This window comes from Pelmatolapia mariae, linkage group LG10_11 (genome assembly GCF_036321145.2).
Source record: "Pelmatolapia mariae isolate MD_Pm_ZW linkage group LG10_11, Pm_UMD_F_2, whole genome shotgun sequence".
In the NCBI taxonomy this organism is placed as follows: Eukaryota; Metazoa; Chordata; class Actinopteri; order Cichliformes; family Cichlidae; genus Pelmatolapia; species Pelmatolapia mariae.
Window position 1 is genome coordinate 15,213,633 of NC_086236.1, and position 22,321 is coordinate 15,235,953.

Sequence of the window (22,321 nt, forward strand, 5' to 3'; positions counted from 1 at the left end):
TTAAATTGGGGTGAAACGTCATCATGACAGCTTTGACTGGCAGCTGCAGTCGCGGAGAAACTTGCTTATCTCTGTTCGGGAAGGGCAGATGGAGCCGGAGGCTGAGAGGAGGTCCAGCGTTTACGTTACAAAACCACGACCAGCTGTTTCAAAGTGACAGCCTGAGGTGTTCTTGAGTAAAGTGGACTACCCCACAGACGGACCCGAAGCCCCGTGGCTTTTTTTCGCTAAGTTAAATGTGTTTGTGTGGGTAAGTACCGTCCTTAGCTAGGTCCTGAAATGTAGGCAGCTAAGCTGAGAAGCGGGCTCTTCGGGGAAACTTGTTTTGTAAAGTTGGTTTAACTAATGCGTCCAGGCGAATGAATTGACCGTGACATAAGAAATGATGAGAAAAGCAGTGGGTAGGTGTTTTGTCCAGTCACTGGTGCTAGCTAAGAGGATGTAATAAAGGCAAGGTAGCAGAGGTGAAAAAGGAGTGGTTTTTGATAAATAATTAGAGAAAGAGGTGTGCAGGGCAAAAAGCAGGTGTGAGTGTGTGAAATGTGTTGAGCATTTGAGTGAAAAAATGCGTGGTCTCCAGCTAATTTGGAAAGGCTGCTTGCACTACGATGTACAGCATGTGCACTTGAAATAGAAGAATTTTCCCCATTCTCTTCGCCCGTCATGTGGCGACACATGGCGGGCTAGCAGGTTAGAAACATAGAGGTCCGGGTTCGAGCTCTCGGCTCTCCTCCCTCTCTATGTTCATCTGCTAGGGGGAGGTCCAGGCAGGTGATCTTGGAATCACAATTCCGAGGGATGAACCTTGTTCAGCCTGGGCTTCCCCTGAGTTTTTTTTTTTTTTTCTTGGGGGGGTGTCTGTTTTTGATTTTTCCTGCCAGCAACAAACAGCCCAGCCCCATTTATGGGACCTCCTTGTTGTCATGGCTACCAACGACCACTCTTCTTGTGCCAACAAGTCATTGCTTCACAAAAACTCACTTCCTATCTTTCCCTCTGTTTTTTATGGCCAATATCTTTACATATCTTGCTAGATAGACTTCCCGCAACAGAGTTTACAAAGGCCTTATCCTCTTGGTCCACTTAAAATATCTTTACACAACTATTCTTACATTTCTTGAAACATCTGCTGTCCTCTTGGCCACACTACTCTTAAAAAAACACATTTATAATGGCAACCACATTTTTTCAACTGCATAAATAAAGCATATATACAAGTCACTAACAAAAACTGATTGCCGCTTCTACCTTGTTATAGCAATTTTGTTTCTGGCTCAAGATGACTTCATTTCATTCATGAAGGTTACATTTGATAGATCTTTTCACATATTGTAGACCAACAAGTTGTTATGGCAGTTTAAATACGACCGATCCGTTTTTGGCAGACCATCATTTTGTAGCACAAGACCGCTAAGCACAGACTCATCCATCCTTTCTCCTCTTCTTCTTTTCATGCCGCCGCCATGGGAAGCACCCACAAATGTGTCATTTCACACTGGCAGCAGGCTGGCGGAGCTAGCCGTGGTGCTTGATTTCTCGGACTTTGCTCTTTCACCGTGTTTACACGTGTGTGTGTGTGTGTGTGTGTGTGTGTGTGTGTGTGTGTGTGTGTGTGTGTGTTTCTTTTAATTATTTTAGTCTGTTTCAACCTTTCTGTCCCAGTAACCATCACGGCTGGAGGCAATATGTTTTCTGACTGTTTATCCCATTCGTGTGGAAACACATATATCTGGAACTATTCTTTAAGGATGTCTGCATTTCACACAACTGTCCAATAGGATAAAATAATTGACATTGTATACCCAAAGGTCAAGTCTGCATAAACGTGTATATGATCTCCAACTTGAATGCAAAGCCAAGGCATATAATTGTGTGGTGTGTTAACTCTAATTTGTTTCCTCTCTGTGCAGGGGGATGACTGAAGGTATCACCTTGCTAATCCTTGCGGTCCAAACTGGCCTCATTGAGCTGCAGGTCATCCACAGAGCCTTCCACCTCTCTATCATCCTCTTTATTGTTGTTGCTTCAATCCTGCAGTCCATGCTGGAGATCGCAGATCCTATAGTCCTAGCCCTGGGAGCATCTAGAGACAGGTAAGCTAATATACCAAAGACTTTTTTTATGTGTGTATTTTTAAGAAAACTCTGTGTCCCACTGTTTGTTTTATTTTTTACTGATCATAAACAACTATTAATAACTATGGGCAGTTAGTTAATTATCACAGTATTCATTATCTATGGTCATCAGTACAACTCTTGCTAACATCATAAATTAAGTAACACTACAGTGTACAGTCCTTCTTTCTTCATTCCTACCTAAACAGGCAGTTAGTCTTTTGGACATCAATAAATGTAATCTGACTCAATGTGTGTATGCAAAGCCTGCTATCAACCTGACTGCTTTCTCATATACTCGTTTTGCTGCCTGTCCCGTAGGAGTTTGTGCAATCACTTCCGTGCAGTTTCTCTCTGTCTCTTCCTGCGGATCTTTCCAGCGTACGTGGCTTATATGATCTGCCAGTTCTTCCACATGGACTTCTGGCTTCTCATCATCATCTCCTCCTCAATCCTCACCGTGTGAAAACACACTTGGTTGGAGCCGTGGCGCATTTCCACTGTGTCCTGCATTGAGATCACCTGTAAGATGAAATGTGACGTGACGCCCCACGAGGGCGATAACACTCAGTGGCAGCTGTATGTGAATTTTGCATTTCAGTATTAAATGATGAATACGAGATGCTTGTCAGCTGTTGATTCCTCAAGTATTTGCTCGGTTATTACTCCACGTTGGAGAAGTTGCAGTTTCTCTCTTCAGGCTACGAACTGTGGCTTCATTTTTTCATACTGTCTGGGACAGTTTGACATCAAATTACTAGCACGTAATAAGCACAGTGTTGTGCTCAGTATTCATCTGATTAATATAAAGTACATGCAGACAGTGAAGCTTTAAAAAAAAGTCTTTAATGCATTATTTACATCCTGTGATTTGTGTTTTTCTTTCTAAATTTTTTTCTGAATTGACTTAAAATACGCATCAGTGACTGTGGTAATGTTCCAACAAATGTCTTAGCCATCACTGGTGCTCCTCACACTGAGCAGGATTCATTTTACAGTTAAGCTCATCTAAGGGGCCGTAATGATTTCAGATTGTAAAGTCACACATACATACAAGTACAATAAGTTAACCTGAATATCTTTTTTTTTTTATCTTTATTTTTTTAGTTGCTCCTAATTGGCTTGCTCTACAATCATAATTTCAGGATGTATTTTGTCTACTTAACTAGTACTGCTGTTAGACTTTCATATTTGATGATCTTTACTGAATGCGACTAAAAACCCAGAGAGAGAAAATAACAATACTGTAGAAAACATGAACCATCCATTCTGAATGCTGTGACTGTTCTTACTAATACTTTGATTAAGCGTAAGGAAAATAACAAAATAAAGATAACTGTTTTGGAAAAGGTAAGCGACTGAAAAGTGGGAGTGATACCACCTGCTGAAATTAAAATGAATAAAAATGAAATACCACACAAATAATGTTAAGCAAATAATAATGGGTGTAGTCCGTTAGGGTCAAAAGCAGTCGAAGAATGTATTACAAAAGCTGTAACAATCAGTTTCTTTGAAAAGTCTCATTTATATGTACATTTTGGAGACAATGCATCGGGTGACTGAGCCGTTGCGTCTGACTGTGAGGTACTGCAACAGCAGAGGGCAGCAATACTGCAGGAAACATGCTCCCCAAAAATGAAGCCAAAACGTCTCTGAGTCATTCCATGAAAATGGCACAATTTGAGTCCCTCTCACCTCTTATGGTGTATTTCATCTATTGGGTCACCAAACTTTCTATTTAAACTGCTTTACATATATATTTAAATGTACCCTTTAAAAAAACTAAACTAATTTTTATCTTTTCATGGGAAATAATACAGTTTTTTCATTTGATACCACCTATTTTGTCATGTCCCTCATGGCCTTGATGAAAGTTTACTTTGAAAATAGCAAATAAAACTATTTAAAACGTCAATAAATTTTGGTATCAACCTAAACATCTATTTGTGCTCTTTTGCTGTTAATATTTCTTTTTTTCAAATTTAATTGTTAATTATTCATTAAAATCACAATTATTCCTGTACCTGACTAACCCCTCAACCCCGTTACATGAATGATCCCACCCCCATAAATACAATGGTGTTATCCAGAATTCCATATACATCAGGAAGTGACATCAATGAAGTCTTTTGGACAACAGGACCACAGAGACAGGCAAATTGCTCCATTCTTTTCCTTTATTTTTGTCATTTATCTTGTGATATTGTGGTCGTCAACCTCAATGACTCAACACCGTAACATGAAAAAAAGATAGAAAACTATTACTTATGAAAAAGTTTTTTGTTAGTTCATGAATATATGGTGATTTTGAATTTCATGCATGCCATGTGCGCTCTGTATGGTATTCACTACATTGAGCAGCAGCCAGTTTGTGCAAAAATCTCAACCCAGTCACACTCAACCCTGTTATGTTTTTGATTGTAACGGGGTTGTGAGATTGTGATGGGGTTGAGATTTTAATACTTTGGTTGTTAAGTTATCCAATTATTTAAATTAATTATTATTATATTCAATCACCATTGTTATACTGCATGCATGCGAGTAAGATGGCACCATCAACAGCAGCAGAAAGGCAAAGGAAGTATCGGGAATGCCTTAAAGCTGATCCTGAAAGAAGGGAGAGAAACCTGCAGAGTGAGCATGAGAGATGGAGGCAACTGTCAAGGTGACAGTCAAGAAATCTGTGGAGGGCACACAAGAGGACCTCATTGAGCTCTTCCAGAGCTTTGTAAAGAAATTTAAAATGCATCACTTTAATATCAAGCAGCCTTCTGCCGTGAGCTGAAGAACAACATGTCAGGGGAGGAGACTTTGATACATGTTGACTTCTCAGAAAACTACAGCTGTAAATACAGTTCTCAAGTTCAGGCGGTCTACTTTGGGGCTTCACATCAGCAGGCCACCCTTCATACTGGTGTATTGTATGTTGGTGGACTATCAGAGCCTGTGTGCTTTAGCACCATCTCCGCCAGTAGACATAAAGGCCCTCCAGCAATATGGCAGCACCTAAATCCTGTGCTAGATTACCTTCAAGGCCAACATCTACAAGTGTCTGTGCTGCACTTTTTAAGCGACGGACCCTGTACACGATACAAACAACGAAGAAACTTCTACCTTTTCACTACAGAACTGGACAGAAGAGGATTCAAGGCTTGTTCTTGGAATTTTTTCGAGGCTAGTCATGGAAAAGGAGCACCAGATGGTGTTGGGGGAGCCTTAAAAAGAGCAGCTGACATGATGGTAGCAAAGGGGCATGATATCCCAGATGCAGAAGAGTTATTCAGGGCCTTGTCTGAAACAAACACAAGTGTGAAACTGTTCTTTGTGAAAAGTGAAGATGTTGAGGAAGCTATGAAGAAAATGCCAAAGCAGATACCAGCTGTTCCTGGAACCATGAGAATTCACCACGTCATTAGTGTAGCTCCAGGAGAACGGATGGTTTGTGATGTAAGCTGCATGTGCACAACCCGGAAGCAGTTTAACTGCAAGTGCTTCAACAACAAGTGTTTCACTTTTGGCCAGAAGATAGAAATAGCTGTATCACAGACAGGCAGTGGGGGGAATCCAGAAAAAGAAATCCAGAGGGAAAGTCCAGAACTGATTGGCAAATGGTGTATTCTCAGATATGACGATGATTTGTATCCAGGCATCATTCTAAACATACAAACAACACAAGTCCAGGTCAAATGCATGCATCGTACATTATCAAACAGGTGCCAGAGGATATCATCCTCTGGCACCTGTTTGATAATGTCCTTGAACTCATTCCACCCCCACGGGCTGTGACAAACCGCCATGTGGAAGTCTTGAAAGAGGTGTGGAACCGACTCACAAGATGAATTCATGAAACAAAAGGCACATTCATGCATATATACAGACACACACACTGATGCAGGCACACACATGCAAAAACACTCTGACATGGACACAGACACAGGCACTGATACAGACAGACACACTGGAATCGTTAACTGATTATTATTGTTATTAGTTCAACCAGTTCATCAAGTTTAATTGTATGTTATCGGAGCAAGGATGAGGTGACTTTTAGCACACCTCATGAGGCTCTCTTATGCCTAGACACACACACACACACACCCTCACACACACACACACACACACACACACACGCATTATGTTACATTTGAGCAATTCACTTTACAATGTTTGTTAGTTGTTAATATGCTGTTGTGGTTGTTTTTACTTTAGATTAATAAAACTTAATTCTACTGCAATTTGTATCTGATGTCCTTCCTATGGTTACAAAGTGAGATATAATGCTAATGGAAAGCCCTATACATTGAATTTAAGAGTAAACAACTGTTTATATGTAAAGCTATATTTGTCTCTTCAACCCTGTTACCATCTTCAACCCTGTTATGCTAGTCTCAACCCCGTCACACCTACATTTTCATATATTATTTTCTTAAAATGTTGAAAAAATAATTTAATGTTTGGGGATATCTGTCTAAAATATTGAGCGCTATCATATGATCATTGATGTTGATTACAATTCTTAGTTAAACTAAATTTTTGATGAAAAATGACAAGATTGCTTTCACTCATTAGTTACATTTCAGGTTTTAAGAGAGTAAAAATGTGTGATTTTATGTAATTTTTTCATGTAAAGTTATGGAATTAGTATGGGGGACATCTAATTAATGTAAACATATTGATTTCTTTAGAAATACATTTTATGATAATATTCAGAGAGCCTCCAAAGTGTCCATAACGGGGTTGAAGAATTACAGTCAATACATCTTGAAAATATGATCAATAATAAAAGAAAACAAATGCCTGAGATGGGAAAATGCATTTTTCTGATAGTTAAATATATCCTTAATGATGTGGGATATACATATAAATAATACATTTTGGTAAAAAATGTGAAAACATCCAAGTCCAATTTTAACCATTCTCGTGGAATGACTCCTCTATCGCCGCCTAGTGTCTTGGCTGCAGTATAGGTCATAAAAAACCCTCCTCTGTGTTAGCGGATGGGACTGGGGTCAGACTAAAATTAGAAAACAAAATCTCCTCAGATCATTTTTTTTCCAAAGATGCTTTCTTTCATTATCAGTAGTTCTCATCAGGCTGATTTATGTTCATTGGGTCTCCTTTCTTATAAGTTTGATTCTAATTAGTAACACAAAGCTGTTAAATTGGGGTGAAACGTCATCATGACAGCTTTGACTGGCAGCTGCAGTCGCGGAGAAACTTGCTTATCTCTGTTCGGGAAGGGCAGATGGAGCCGGAGGCTGAGAGGAGGTCCAGCGTTTACGTTACAAAACCACGACCAGCTGTTTCAAAGTGACAGCCTGAGGTGTTCTTGAGTAAAGTGGACTACCCCACAGACGGACCCGAAGCCCCGTGGCTTTTTTTCGGTAAGTTAAATGTGTTTGTGTGGGTAAGTACCGTCCTTAGCTAGGTCCTGAAATGTAGGCAGCTAAGCTGAGAAGCGGGCTCTTCGGGGAAACTTGTTTTGTAAAGTTGGTTTAACTAATGCCTCCAGGCGAATGAATTGACCGTGACAAAAGAAATGATGAGAAAAGCAGTGGGTAGGTGTTTTGTCCAGTCACTGGTGCTAGCTAAGAGGATGTAATAAAGGCAAGGTAGCAGAGGTGAAAAAGGAGTGGTTTTTGATAAATAATTAGAGAAAGAGGTGTGCAGGGCAAAAAGCAGGTGTGAGTGTGTGAAATGTGTTGAGTATTTGAGTGAAAAAATGCGTGGTCTCCAGCTAATTTGGAAAGGCTGCTTGCACGATGTACAGCATGTGCACTTGAAATAGAAGAATTTTCCCCATTCTCTTCGCCCGTCATGTGGCGACACATGGCGGGCTAGCAGGTTAGAAACATAGAGGTCCGGGTTCGAGCCCTCGGCTCTCCTCCCTCTCTATGTTCATCTGCTAGGGGGAGGTCCAGGCAGGTGATCTTGGAATCACAATTCCGAGGGATGAACCTTGTTCAGCCTGGGCTTCCCCTGATTTTTTTTTTTTTTTTTTCTTGGGAGGGTGTCTGTTTTTGATTTTTCCTGCCAGCAACAAACAGCCCAGCCCCATTTATGGGACCTCCTTGTTGTCATGGCTACCAACGACCACTCTTCTTGTGCCAACAAGTCATTGCTTCACAAAAACTCACTTCCTATCTTTCCCTCTGTTTTTTATGGCCAATATCTTTACATATCTTGCTAGATAGACTTCCCGCAACAGAGTTTACAAAGGCCTTATCCTCTTGGTCCACTTAAAATATCTTTACACAACTATTCTTACATTTCTTGAAACATCTGCTGTCCTCTTGGCCACACTACTCTTAAAAAAACACATTTATAATGGCAACCACATTGTTTCAACTGCATAAATAAAGCATATATACAAGTCACTAACAAAAACTGATTGCCGCTTCTACCTTGTTATAGCAATTTTGTTTCTGGCTCAAGATGACTTCATTTCATTCATGAAGGTTACATTTGATAGATCTTTTCACATATTGTAGACCAACAAGTTGTTATGGCAGTTTAAATACGACCGATCCGTTTTTGGCAGACCATCATTTTGTAGCACAACACCGCTAAGCACAGACTCATCCATCCTTTCTCCTCTTCTTCTTTTCATGCCGCCGCCATGGGAAGCACCCACAAATGTGTCATTTCACACTGGCAGCAGGCTGGCGGAGCTAGCCGTGGTGCTTGATTTCTCGGACTTTGCTCTTTCACCGTGTTTACACACGTGTGTGTGTGTGTGTGTGTGTGTGTGTGTGTGTGTGGTATGTTTCTTTTAATTATTTTAGTCTGTTTCAACCTCTCTGTCCCAGTAACCATCACGGCTGGAGGCAATATGTTTTCTGACTGTTTATCCCATTCGTGTGGAAACACATATATCTGGAACTATTCTTTAAGGATGTCTGCATTTCACACAACTGTCCAATAGGATAAAATAATTGACATTGTATACCCAAAGGTCAAGTCTGGATAAACGTGTATATGATCTCCAACTTGAATGCAAAGCCAAGGCATATAATTGTGTGGTGTGTTAACTCTAATTTGTTTCCTCTCTGTGCAGGGGGATGACTGAAGGTATCACCTTGCTAATCCTTGCGGTCCAAACTGGCCTCATTGAGCTGCAGGTCATCCACAGAGCCTTCCACCTCTCTATCATCCTCTTTATTGTTGTTGCTTCAATCCTGCAGTCCATGCTGGAGATCGCAGATCCTATAGTCCTAGCCCTGGGAGCATCTAGAGACAGGTAAGCTAATATACCAAAGACTTTTTTTATGTGTGTATTTTTAAGAAAACTCTGTGTCCCTCTGTTTGTTTTATTTTTTACTGATCATAAACAACTATTAATAACTATGGGCAGTTAGTTAATTATCACAGTATTCATTATCTATGGTCATCAGTACAACTCATGCTAACATGATAAATTAAGTAACACTACAGTGTACAGTCCTTCTTTCTTCATTCCTTCCTAAACAGGCAGTTAGTCTTTTGGACATCAATAAATGTAATCTGACTCAATGTGTGTATGCAAAGCCTGCTATCAACCTGACTGCTTTCTCATATGCTCGTTTTGCTGCCTGTCCCGTAGGAGTTTGTGCAATCACTTCCGTGCAGTTTCTCTCTGTCTCTTCCTGCGGATCTTTCCAGCGTACGTGGCTTATATGATCTGCCAGTTCTTCCACATGGACTTCTGGCTTCTCATCATCATCTCCTCCTCAATCCTCACCGTGTGAAAACACACTTGGTTGGAGCCGTGGCGCATTTCCACTGTGTCCTGCATTGAGATCACCTGTAAGATGAAATGTGACGTGACGCCCCACGAGGGCGATAACACTCAGTGGCAGCTGTATGTGAATTTTGCATTTCAGTATTAAATGATGAATACGAGATGCTTGTCAGCTGTTGATTCCTCAAGTATTTGCTCGGTTATTACTCCACGTTGGAGAAGTTGCAGTTTCTCTCTTCAGGCTACGAACTGTGGCTTCATTTTTTCATACTGTCTGGGACAGTTTGACATCAAATTACTAGCACGTAATAAGCACAGTGTTGTGCTCAGTATTCATCTGATTAATATAAAGTACATGCAGACAGTGAAGCTTTAAAAAAAAGTCTTTAATGCATTATTTACATCCTGTGATTTGTGTTTTTCTTTCTAAATTTTTTCTGAATTGACTTTAAATACGCATCAGTGACTGTGGTAATGTTCCAACAAATGTCTTAGCCATCACTGGTGCTCCTCACACTGAGCAGGATTCATTTTACAGTTAAGCTCATCTAAGGGGCCGTAATGATTTCAGATTGTAAAGTCACACATACATACAAGTACAATAAGTTAACCTGAATATCTTTTTTTTTTTAATCTTTATTTTTTTAGTTGCTGCTAATTGGCTTGCTCTACAATCATAATTTCAGGATGTATTTTGTCTACTTAACTAGTACTGCTGTTAGACTTTCATATTTGATGATCTTACTGAATGCGACTAAAAACCCAGAGAGAGAAAATAACAATACTGTAGAAACCATGAACCATCCATTCTGAATGCTGTGACTGTTCTTACTAATACTTTGATTAAGTGTAAGGAAAATAACAAAATAAAGATAACTGTTTTTTGGAAAAGGTAAGCGACTGAAAAGTGGGAGTGATACCACCTGCTGAAATTAAAATGAATAAAAATGAAATACCACACAAATAATGTTAAGCAAATAATAATGGGTGTAGTCCGTTAGGGTCAAAAGCAGTCGAAGAATGTATTACAAAAGCTGTAACAATCAGTTTCTTTGAAAAGTCTCATTTATATGTACATTTTGGAGACAATGCATCGGGTGACTGAGCCGTTGCGTCTGACTGTGAGGTACTGCAACAGCAGAGGGCAGCAATACTGTAGGAAACATGCTCCCCAAAAATGAAGCCAAAACGTCTCTATCGCCGCCTAGTGTCTTGGCTGCAGTATAGGTCATAAAAAACCCTCCTCTGTGTTAGCGGATGGGACTGGGGTCAGACTAAAATTAGAAAACAAAATCTCCTCAGATCATTTTTTTTCCAAAGATGCTTTCTTTCATTATCAGTAGTTCTCATCAGGCTGATTTATGTTCATTGGGTCTCCTTTCTTATAAGTTTGATTCTAATTAGTAACACAAAGCTGTTAAATTGGGGTGAAACGTCATCATGACAGCTTTGACTGGCAGCTGCAGTCGCGGAGAAACTTGCTTATCTCTGTTCGGGAAGGGCAGATGGAGCCGGAGGCTGAGAGGAGGTCCAGCGTTTATGTTACAAAACCACGACCAGCTGTTTCAAAGTGACAGCCTGAGGTGTTCTTGAGTAAAGTGGACTACCCCACAGACGGACCCGAAGCCCCGTGGCTTTTTTTCGGTAAGTTAAATGTGTTTGTGTGGGTAAGTACCGTCCTTAGCTAGGTCCTGAAATGTAGGCAGCTAAGCTGAGAAGCGGGCTCTTCGGGGAAACTTGTTTTGTAAAGTTGGTTTAACTAATGCCTCCAGGCCAATGAATTGACCGTGACAAAAGAAATGATGAGAAAAGCAGTGGGTAGGTGTTTTGTCCAGTCACTGGTGCTAGCTAAGAGGATGTAATAAAGGCAAGGTAGCAGAGGTGAAAAAGGAGTGGTTTTTGATAAATAATTAGAGAAAGAGGTGTGCAGGGCAAAAAGCAGGTGTGAGTGTGTGAAATGTGTTGAGTATTTGAGTGAAAAAATGCGTGGTCTCCAGCTAATTTGGAAAGGCTGCTTGCACGACGATGTACAGCATGTGCACTTGAAATAGAAGAATTTTCCCCATTCTCTTCGCCCGTCATGTGGCGACACATGGCGGGCTAGCAGGTTAGAAACATAGAGGTCCGGGTTCGAGCCCTCGGCTCTCCTCCCTCTCTATGTTCATCTGCTAGGGGGAGGTCCAGGCAGGTGATCTTGGAATCACAATTCCGAGGGATGAACCTTGTTCAGCCTGGGCTTCCCCTGATTTTTTTTTTTTTTTCTTGGGGGGGGGGGTGTCTGTTTTTGATTTTTCCTGCCAGCAACAAACAGCCCAGCCCCATTTATGGGACCTCCTTGTTGTCATGGCTACCAACGACCACTCTTCTTGTGCCAACAAGTCATTGCTTCACAAAAACTCACTTCCTATCTTTCCCTCTGTTTTTTATGGCCAATATCTTTACATATCTTGCTAGATAGACTTCCCGCAACAGAGTTTACAAAGGCCTTATCCTCTTGGTCCACTTAAAATATCTTTACACAACTATTCTTACATTTCTGGAAACATCTGCTGTCCTCTTGGCCACACTACTCTTAAAAAAACACATTTATAATGGCGACCACATTGTTTCAACTGCATAAATAAAGTATATATACAAGTCACTAACAAAAACTGATTGCCGCTTCTACCTTGTTATAGCAATTTTGTTTCTGGCTCAAGATGACTTCATTTCATTCATGAAGGTTACATTTGATAGATCTTTTCACATATTGTAGACCAACAAGTTGTTATGGCAGTTTAAATACGACCGATCCGTTTTTGGCAGACCATCATTTTGTAGCACAACACCGCTAAGCACAGACTCATCCATCCTTTCTCCTCTTCTTCTTTTCATGCCGCCGGCATGGGAAGCACCCACAAATGTGTCATTTCACACTGGCAGCAGGCTGGCGGAGCTAGCCGTGGTGCTTGATTTCTCGGACTTTGCTCTTTCACCGTGTTTACACACGTGTGTGTGTGTGTGTGTGTGTGTGTGTGTATGTGTGTTTCTTTTAATTATTTTAGTCTGTTTCAACCTCTCTGTCCCAGTAACCATCACGGCTGGAGGCAATATGTTTTCTGACTGTTTATCCCATTCGTGTGGAAACACATATATCTGGAACTATTCTTTAAGGATGTCTGCATTTCACACAACTGTCCAATAAGATAAAATAATTGACATTGTATACCAAAAGGTCAAGTCTGGATAAACGTGTATATGATCTCCAACTTGAATGCAAAGCCAAGGCATATAATTGTGTGGTGTGTTAACTCTAATTTGTTTCCTCTCTGTGCAGGGGGATGACTGAAGGTATCACCTTGCTAATCCTTGCGGTCCAAACTGGCCTCATTGAGCCGCAGGTCATCCACAGAGCCTTCCACCTCTCTATCATCCTCTTTATTGTTGTTGCTTCAATCCTGCAGTCCATGCTGGAGATCGCAGATCCTATAGTCCTAGCCCTGGGAGCATCTAGAGACAGGTAAGCTAATATACCAAAGACTTTTTTTATGTGTGTATTTTTAAGAAAACTCTGTGTCCCTCTGTTTGTTTTATTTTTTACTGATCATAAACAACTATTAATAACTATGGGCAGTTAGTTAATTATCACAGTATTCATTATCTATGGTCATCAGTACAACTCATGCTAACATCATAAATTAAGTAACACTACAGTGTACAGTCCTTCTTTCTTCATTCCTTCCTAAACAGGCAGTTAGTCTTTTGGACATCAATAAATGTAATCTGACTCAATGTGTGTATGCAAAGCCTGCTATCAACCTGACTGCTTTCTCATATGCTCGTTTTGCTGCCTGTCCCGTAGGAGTTTGTGCAATCACTTCCGTGCAGTTTCTCTCTGTCTCTTCCTGCGGATCTTTCCAGCGTACGTGGCTTATATGATCTGCCAGTTCTTCCACATGGACTTCTGGTTTCTCATCATCATCTCCTCCTCAATCCTCACCGTGTGAAAACACACTTGGTTGGAGCCGTGGCGCATTTCCACTGTGTCCTGCATTGAGATCACCTGTAAGATGAAATGTGACGTGACGCGAGGGCGATAACACTCAGTGGCAGCTGTATGTGAATTTTGAATTTCAGTATTAAATGATGAATACGAGATGCTTGTCAGCTGTTGATTCCTCAAGTATTTGCTCGGTTATTACTCCACGTTGGAGAAGTTGCAGTTTCTCTCTTCAGGCTACGAACTGTGGCTTCATTTTTTCATACTGTCTGGGACAGTTTGACATCAAATTACTAGCACGTAATAAGCACAGTGTTGTGCTCAGTATTCATCTGATTAATATAAAGTACATGCAGACAGTGAAGCTTTAAAAAAAAGTCTTTAATGCATTATTTACATCCTGTGATTTGTGTTTTTCTTTCTAAATTTTTTTCTGAATTGACTTAAAATACGCATCAGTGACTGTGGTAATGTTCCAACAAATGTCTTAGCCATCACTGGTGCTCCTCACACTGAGCAGGATTCATTTTACAGTTAAGCTCATCTAAGGGGCCGTAATGATTTCAGATTGTAAAGTCACACATACATACAAGTACAATAAGTTAACCTGAATATCTTTTTTTTTTTAATCTTTATTTTTTTAGTTGCTGCTAATTGGCTTGCTCTACAATCATAATTTCAGGATGTATTTTGTCTACTTAACTAGTACTGCTGTTAGACTTTCATATTTGATGATCTTACTGAATGCGACTAAAAACCCAGAGAGAGAAAATAACAATACTGTAGAAACCATGAACCATCCATTCTGAATGCTGTGACTGTTCTTACTAATACTTTGACTAAGTGTAAGGAAAATAACAAAATAAAGATAACTGTTTTGGAAAAGGTAAGCGACTGAAAAGTGGGAGTAATACCACCTGCTGAAATTAAAATGAATAAAAATGAAATACCACACAAATAATGTTAAGCAAATAATAATGGGTGTAGTCCGTTAGGGTCAAAAGCAGTCGAAGAATGTATTACAAAAGCTGTAACAATCAGTTTCTTTGAAAAGTCTCATTTATATGTACATTTTGGAGACAATGCATCGGGTGACTGAGCCGTTGCGTCTGACTGTGAGGTACTGCAACAGCAGAGGGCAGCAATACTGTAGGAAACATGCTCCCCAAAAATGAAGCCAAAACGTCTCTATCGCCGCCTAGTGTCTTGGCTGCAGTATAGGTCATAAAAAACCCTCCTCTGTGTTAGCGGATGGGACTGGGGTCAGACTAAAATTAGAAAACAAAATCTCCTCAGATCATTTTTTTTCCAAAGATGCTTTCTTTCATTATCAGTAGTTCTCATCAGGCTGATTTATGTTCATTGGGTCTCCTTTCTTATAAGTTTGATTCTAATTAGTAACACAAAGCTGTTAAATTGGGGTGAAACGTCATCATGACAGCTTTGACTGGCAGCTGCAGTCGCGGAGAAACTTGCTTATCTCTGTTCGGGAAGGGCAGATGGAGCCGGAGGCTGAGAGGAGGTCCAGCGTTTACGTTACAAAACCACGACCAGCTGTTTCAAAGTGACAGCCTGAGGTGTTCTTGAGTAAAGTGGACTACCCCACAGACGGACCCGAAGCCCCGTGGCTTTTTTTTTCGGTAAGTTAAATGTGTTTGTGTGGGTAAGTACCGTCCTTAGCTAGGTCCTGAAATGTAGGCAGCTAAGCTGAGAAGCGGGCTCTTCGGGGAAACTTGTTTTGTAAAGTTGGTTTAACTAATGCCTCCAGGCGAATGAATTGACCGTGACAAAAGAAATGATGAGAAAAGCAGTGGGTAGGTGTTTTGTCCAGTCACTGGTGCTAGCTAAGAGGATGTAATAAAGGCAAGGTAGCAGAGGTGAAAAAGGAGTGGTTTTTGATAAATAATTAGAGAAAGAGGTGTGCAGGGCAAAAAGCAGGTGTGAGTGTGTGAAATGTGTTGAGTATTTGAGTGAAAAAATGCGTGGTCTCCAGCTAATTTGGAAAGGCTGCTTGCACGACGATGTACAGCATGTGCACTTGAAATAGAAGAATTTTCCCCTTTCTCTTCGCCCGTCATGTGGCGACACATGGCGGGCTAGCAGGTTAGAAACATAGAGGTCCGGGCTCGAGCCCTCGGCTCTCCTCCCTCTCTATGTTCATCTGCTAGGGGGAGGTCCAGGCAGGTGATCTTGGAATCACAATTCTGAGGGATGAACCTTGTTCAGCCTGGGCTTCCCCTGATTTTTTTTTTTTTCTTGGGGGGGTGTCTGTTTTTGATTTTTCCTGCCAGCAACAAACAGCCCAGCCCCATTTATGGGACCTCCTTGTTGTCATGGCTACCAACGACCACTCTTCTTGTGCCAACAAGTCATTGCTTCACAAAAACTCACTTCCTATCTTTCCCTCTGTTTTTTATGGCCAATATCTTTACATATCTTGCTAGATAGACTTCCCGCAACAGAGTTTACAAAGGCCTTATCCTCTTGGTCCACTTAAAATATCTTTACACAACTATTCTTACATTTCTGGAAACATCTGCTGTCCTCTTGGCCACACTACTCTTAAAAAAACACATTTATAATGGCAACCACATTGTTTCAACTGCATAAATAAAGTATATATACAAGTCACTAACAAAAACTGATTGCCGCTTCTACCTTGTTATAGCAATTTTGTTTCTGGCTCAAGATGACTTCATTTCATTCATGAAGGTTACATTTGATAGATCTTTTCACATATTGTAGACCAACAAGTTGTTATGGCAGTTTAAATACGACCGATCCGTTTTTGGCAGACCATCATTTTGTAGCACAACACCGCTAAGCACAGACTCATCCATCCTTTCTCCTCTTCGTCTTTTCATGCCGCCGCCATGGGAAGCACCCACAAATGTGTCATTTCACACTGGCAGCAGGCTGGCGGAGCTAGCCGTGGTGCTTGATTTCTCGGACTTTGCTCTTTCACCGTGTTTACACACGTGTGTGTGTGTGTGTGTGTGTGTGTGTGTGTGTGTGTGTGTGTGTGTTTCTTTTAATTATTTTAGTCTGTTTCAACCTCTCTGTCCCAGTAACCATCACGGCTGGAGGCAATATGTTTTCTGACTGTTTATCCCATTCGTGTGGAAACACATATATCTGGAACTATTCTTTAAGGATGTCTGCATTTCACACAACTGTCCAATAGGATAAAATAATTGACATTGTATACCCAAAGGTCAAGTCTGCATAAACGTGTATATGATCTCCAACTTGAATGCAAAGCCAAGGCATATAATTGTGTGGTGTGTTAACTCTAATTTGTTTCCTCTCTGTGCAGGGGGATGACTGAAGGTATCACCTTGCTAATCCTTGCGGTCCAAACTGGCCTCATTGAGCTGCAGGTCATCCACAGAGCCTTCCACCTCTCTATCATCCTCTTTATTGTTGTTGCTTCAATCCTGCAGTCCATGCTGGAGATCGCAGATCCTATAGTCCTAGCCCTGGGAGCATCTAGAGACAGGTAAGCTAATATACCAAAGACTTTTTTTATGTGTGTATTTTTAAGAAAACTCTGTGTCCCACTGTTTGTTTTATTTTTTACTGATCATAAACAACTATTAATAACTATGGGCAGTTAGTTAATTATCACAGTATTCATTATCTATGGTCATCAGTACAACTCATGCTAACATGATAAATTAAGTAACACTACAGTGTACAGTCCTTCTTTCTTCATTCCTTCCTAAACAGGCAGTTAGTCTTTTGGACATCAATAAATGTAATCTGACTCAATGTGTGTATGCAAAGCCTGCTATCAACCTGACTGCTTTCTCATATGCTCGTTTTGCTGCCTGTCCCGTAGGAGTTTGTGCAATCACTCCCGTGCAGTTTCTCTCTGTCTCTTCCTGCGGATCTTTCCAGCGTACGTGGCTTATATGATCTGCCAGTTCTTCCACATGGACTTCTGGCTTCTCATCATCATCTCCTCCTCAATCCTCACCGTGTGAAAACACACTTGGTTGGAGCCGTGGCGCATTTCCACTGTGTCCTGCATTGAGATCACCTGTAAGATGAAATGTGACGTGACGCCCCACGAGGGCGATAACACTCAGTGGCAGCTGTATGTGAATTTTGCATTTCAGTATTAAATGATGAATACGAGATGCTTGTCAGCTGTTGATTCTTCAAGTATTTGCTCGGTTATTACTCCACGTTGGAGAAGTTGCAGTTTCTCTCTTCAGGCTACGAACTGTGGCTTCATTTTTTTCATAGTGTCTGGGACAGTTTGACATCAAATTACTAGCACGTAATAAGCACAGTGTTGTGCTCAGTATTCATCTGATTAATATAAAGTACATGCAGACAGTGAAGCTTTAAAAAAAAGTCTTTAATGCATTATTTACATCCTGTGATTTGTGTTTTTCTTTCTAAATTTTTTTCTGAATTGACTTAAAATACGCATCAGTGACTGTGGTAATGTTCCAACAAATGTCTTAGCCATCACTGGTGCTCCTCACACTGAGCAGGATTCATTTTACAGTTAAGCTCATCTAAGGGGCCGTAATGATTTCAGATTGTAAAGTCACACATACATACAAGTACAATAAGTTAACCTGAATATCTTTTTTTTTTTTAATCTTTATTTTTTTAGTTGCTCCTAATTGGCTTGCTCTACAATCATAATTTCAGGATGTATTTTGTCTACTTAACTAGTACTGCTGTTAGACTTTCATATTTGATGATCTTACTGAATGCGACTAAAAACCCAGAGAGAGAAAATAACAATACTGTAGAAACCATGAACCATCCATTCTGAATACTGTGACTGTTCTTACTAATACTTTGATTAAGTGTAAGGAAAATAACAAAATAAAGATAACTGTTTTGGAAAAGGTAAGCGACTGAAAAGTGGGAGTGATACCACCTGCTGAAATTAAAATGAATAAAAATGAAATACCACACAAATAATGTTAAGCAAATAATAATGGGTGTAGTCCGTTAGGGTCAAAAGCAGTCGAAGAATGTATTACAAAAGCTGTAACAATCAGTTTCTTTGAAAAGTCTCATTTATATGTACATTTTGGAGACAATGCATCGGGTGACTGAGCCGTTGCGTCTGACTGTGAGGTACTGCAACAGCAGAGGGCAGCAATGGACTACTTGCACAATCACTTCCGCGTTCTATGTAGTCCTGCCCCAGTGCTTCCGGTATGGTTCAACCATGGCGACGTTCTACACTCGCTGCCTACAAGAGCTCCCAAAATTGAACATCACTGATGTTCATCGGATTTGCAGAGTGACGACTATCCCAGCCATCAAATTAGATAAAGGATTTAAGTTATATGCTGCATCATATATACACAACTACGAAGGTAAGAAAACGTAAATTAACCGACAAAGAAACGTTAGCTAACGTCAAATGCAAACACTACGTTACTCCGCTATGTCCGTCATTTGATGTCAATTCTCTACATTACATGTTTTCTTAAACGGTGTTTTATGTCGTCCGAAACTATAGTTGAGGTTTTCTTAGCTAATGTCACTTTTGTTGTTAGACACTGTTATAATAGCGTTAGGTAGTTGGCTAACTAAGGAGGTAGTTAACTACCTAATGCTACTCTTGCTAAGTGTAAAGTACATATGTTTAAGACGTGCTGACATGAGTAATACAGAAATAATGCTAATGGTACTTGTATCTTTATTCAGTGTCCAATAAAGACAGGTTGTCAGGGGAGGTCGGTGTGAGAGCCCTGTGCTACAGGTCAATGAGGAAGAGTGAGGCACCACACAGACTAAGTGTAGGCAGGAAGCTGTGTAAAGTTGTTAATCCCCGTTCAGTGGGGTTCAGTTCATTTAAGCATTAGTTAAGTTCATTCCTAAAAGCCCATCAACTTGAATATTTTCCTTGTCTCCCTGCTTTATCACTCCTAATTTGACTAGTCAGATAGTTTAATCAACGTGTGTTTGGGTGATCAGAAACATTTGACACCAAGTTAATACTGCAAATATACACAATCTAAGTTATTACAGTTATCAAGGATGGTTAAGTTGTTTTAATAGGGAGAGAAGGAAACACTAAGCATTCAGGAGGGTAAGCCTGTAGGGGTTAGTAACCATAACACTGAACTATGTTCCTGTTCGGCTCTTCCATGAAGATGATGTTACATTTTTAATTTTCGTTCTTTCTTCGTAGATTAAGCTTCTGGATTCATCGCCGGTGGTACTGACACATAGCCAGTGCTCCTGTGTGGCAGGCGCTGTTATGTGCAATCACACAATGGCACTGCTCTTCCAAACAGCACACTACTCACAACTCAGAGTGCCGGTTGTCCCCCCTGTGCATAGCTGCACGGAATCTGAACAGCAATGGCACAAGCCACGGACAGTGGTAATTTAAATGAGGTTAAAGTTTTTGAATTAATCCATGTTTACATATGAACAGCAACACCATCCATAGTAAATGTGTCTTCTGTTAGGGTGTGAAGCCAGGACCCATCAACTCCATGATCTTCACTAAGCCGGTACCAAATAGGATGGCCCATACTGGAGTACGGTAATTAGATTTGTAAAATTTGGTTTCCTGTGTTACAAATGCATGTTGCTATTTGTTCATACGTACATGTGTCAGAATAGGTATTAATTTACATACAACACTTTCTGAAGACGGCTAACTCAGTCATGTACATATACATCCCAGTCTCTAACTTATGCACCACTGTTTTACACCTTTTAGTTTTTAGTTTAGTTGTTGTTCAGTATAATAACCTTCTTCCTTACATTATTGTCATTGATGTTTTCTTTAGGAGTGACTTCTACAGAGGCATGGTGGGTCCGTTACCAGATCCCTGCTTGTTCAGAATAACGGAGGAATATGCAAAATTTAATATTGAGGACAGGCCCCTTGTGACCACAATGAACATGAGACCTGACAAGCCCCTTGTGGAAAGTGCCTTTGGGCTGGTGCAGGAGGGCAGTGTTCTGTCATATCAGCAGCCGGTTTTGACAACCCGGTACATCACACTACACCGTGATGCACCACCAACACCGCACTTGCCTCTGGAGGGGTATGACATCTTGCCATCAGATTGTGTGTTTGTGTGCTCAGAAGAAGAGCTTCTGCATCTGAAAAGCTTGTCTGTAACTCTGGAAATGGCTCACAAAATAGAGGAAGCTACACGTGAGCAAAGCTCTTCATCTGAGTGGCATCAGCTCCGCAGGCCCAGAGTGACTGCCTCTAAGTTTCGGGAGGTGTGTCACGTCAGAGGCCAGAGCTCGGCAGAGTCACTAGCAGAGCGTATATTGAAGGGAACAAGGCAAACAGCAGACATAAGGAGAGGAACTGAGATGGAGCCTGTAATAGCAGCAGAGTATAGTAGGCTAATGAATGTTAACTACTCACCCTGTGGTCTGGTCATTCACCCCATTGCCCCCTGGCTTGCTGCATCTCCTGATGGTGTTGTTTTTGACCCCAATGAATACCCCCAGTTTGGCCTTGTTGAATTCAAATGTCCCAATGTACAAAACGTTATTGACTGCAAATATGTGCAGATGGAATGTGGTACCCCTAAACTAAAAAAAGAGCCACGCATATTACTGGCAAGTGCAAGGACAACTGCTCATCAGTGGGATGCAGTGGTGTGACTTTGTTGTGTGGGCACAAGAGGACTACCTAGTGCAAAGAATATACATGGATACAGATGTGCACAATGCAATCAGAGAAAAGGCTGACTACTTCTTTTTTTGCATATATATGCCAAGATACCTGTGTTTGGAAAAATGAACAGTGAAAACATAGCAAAAAGGAAAACAGATCCTTCAGGCTGGCTGGAACAAAATAACTGATGTTTTATTTGCAATGTATTTCATGAATTTTTTTGTTGTTACATGTTACTTTTATGTGAAATCAATAAACTGTTATTTAAGCAATGGCATCAATTTCATTTTTTAAAAACACACATTAAAACATTGAATTTGTGCAGAACTTATTTACATGGTAAGTATTTAAAAATCCATGCCTAGCATACTGACATACATTTAGACAATAACACAACTGAATGAAGAAAATGACAAATGGTATTTTGGATGTTACAAAAGCACAATGTCACTTATGATTTTAAAACGATTTAGTGATTTACTTTATAATTTTGATAAACAATTTTGTTGAATATGAATAGTAATATAGTAGTATAATTAAACAGTATTAACATTCAACATTTGCAATGAATTAGAATTATCAATAACTGGAACTCAACTATCAGCACTCAAGTACCAGTTCTGTAATCAAGTTTTGTCAAGGAAGAAATGCAACTGTAGTGGCCTCAGCTGCAGGTCATTTTCCATAAGTTCCTTGTACTGGCACTGGTGTCTTGGGAAAAGTCCATCTTGTCTCACTTAACCCATTTTTTAACTAATGCTGTGTTCTGGTAATTTGACAGCATACATGCTACTGCAAACAGTTGGTTGATATTGTAAACATGTGACATGGTAATGATGCTATCAAAAAGTTTGTTCTGTTTTATCCTCCTAATG

General features: G+C 40.4%; 1 protein-coding gene across 1 annotated transcript; it reads left to right on the forward strand.

The window, feature by feature from the left end:
* The first annotated feature begins 19,043 nt into the window (after window positions 1-19,043).
* Window positions 19,044-21,669, forward strand: LOC134637167 (uncharacterized). Its single transcript, XM_063487531.1, has 4 exons — window positions 19,044-19,164; window positions 19,986-20,180; window positions 20,269-20,345; window positions 20,596-21,669. The coding sequence occupies exons 1-4, from the start codon at window positions 19,135-19,137 to the stop codon at window positions 21,431-21,433; spliced, it is 1,140 nt and encodes a 379-aa protein (XP_063343601.1). The 5' UTR covers window positions 19,044-19,134; the 3' UTR covers window positions 21,434-21,669.
* Window positions 21,670-22,321: the final 652 nt, after the last annotated feature.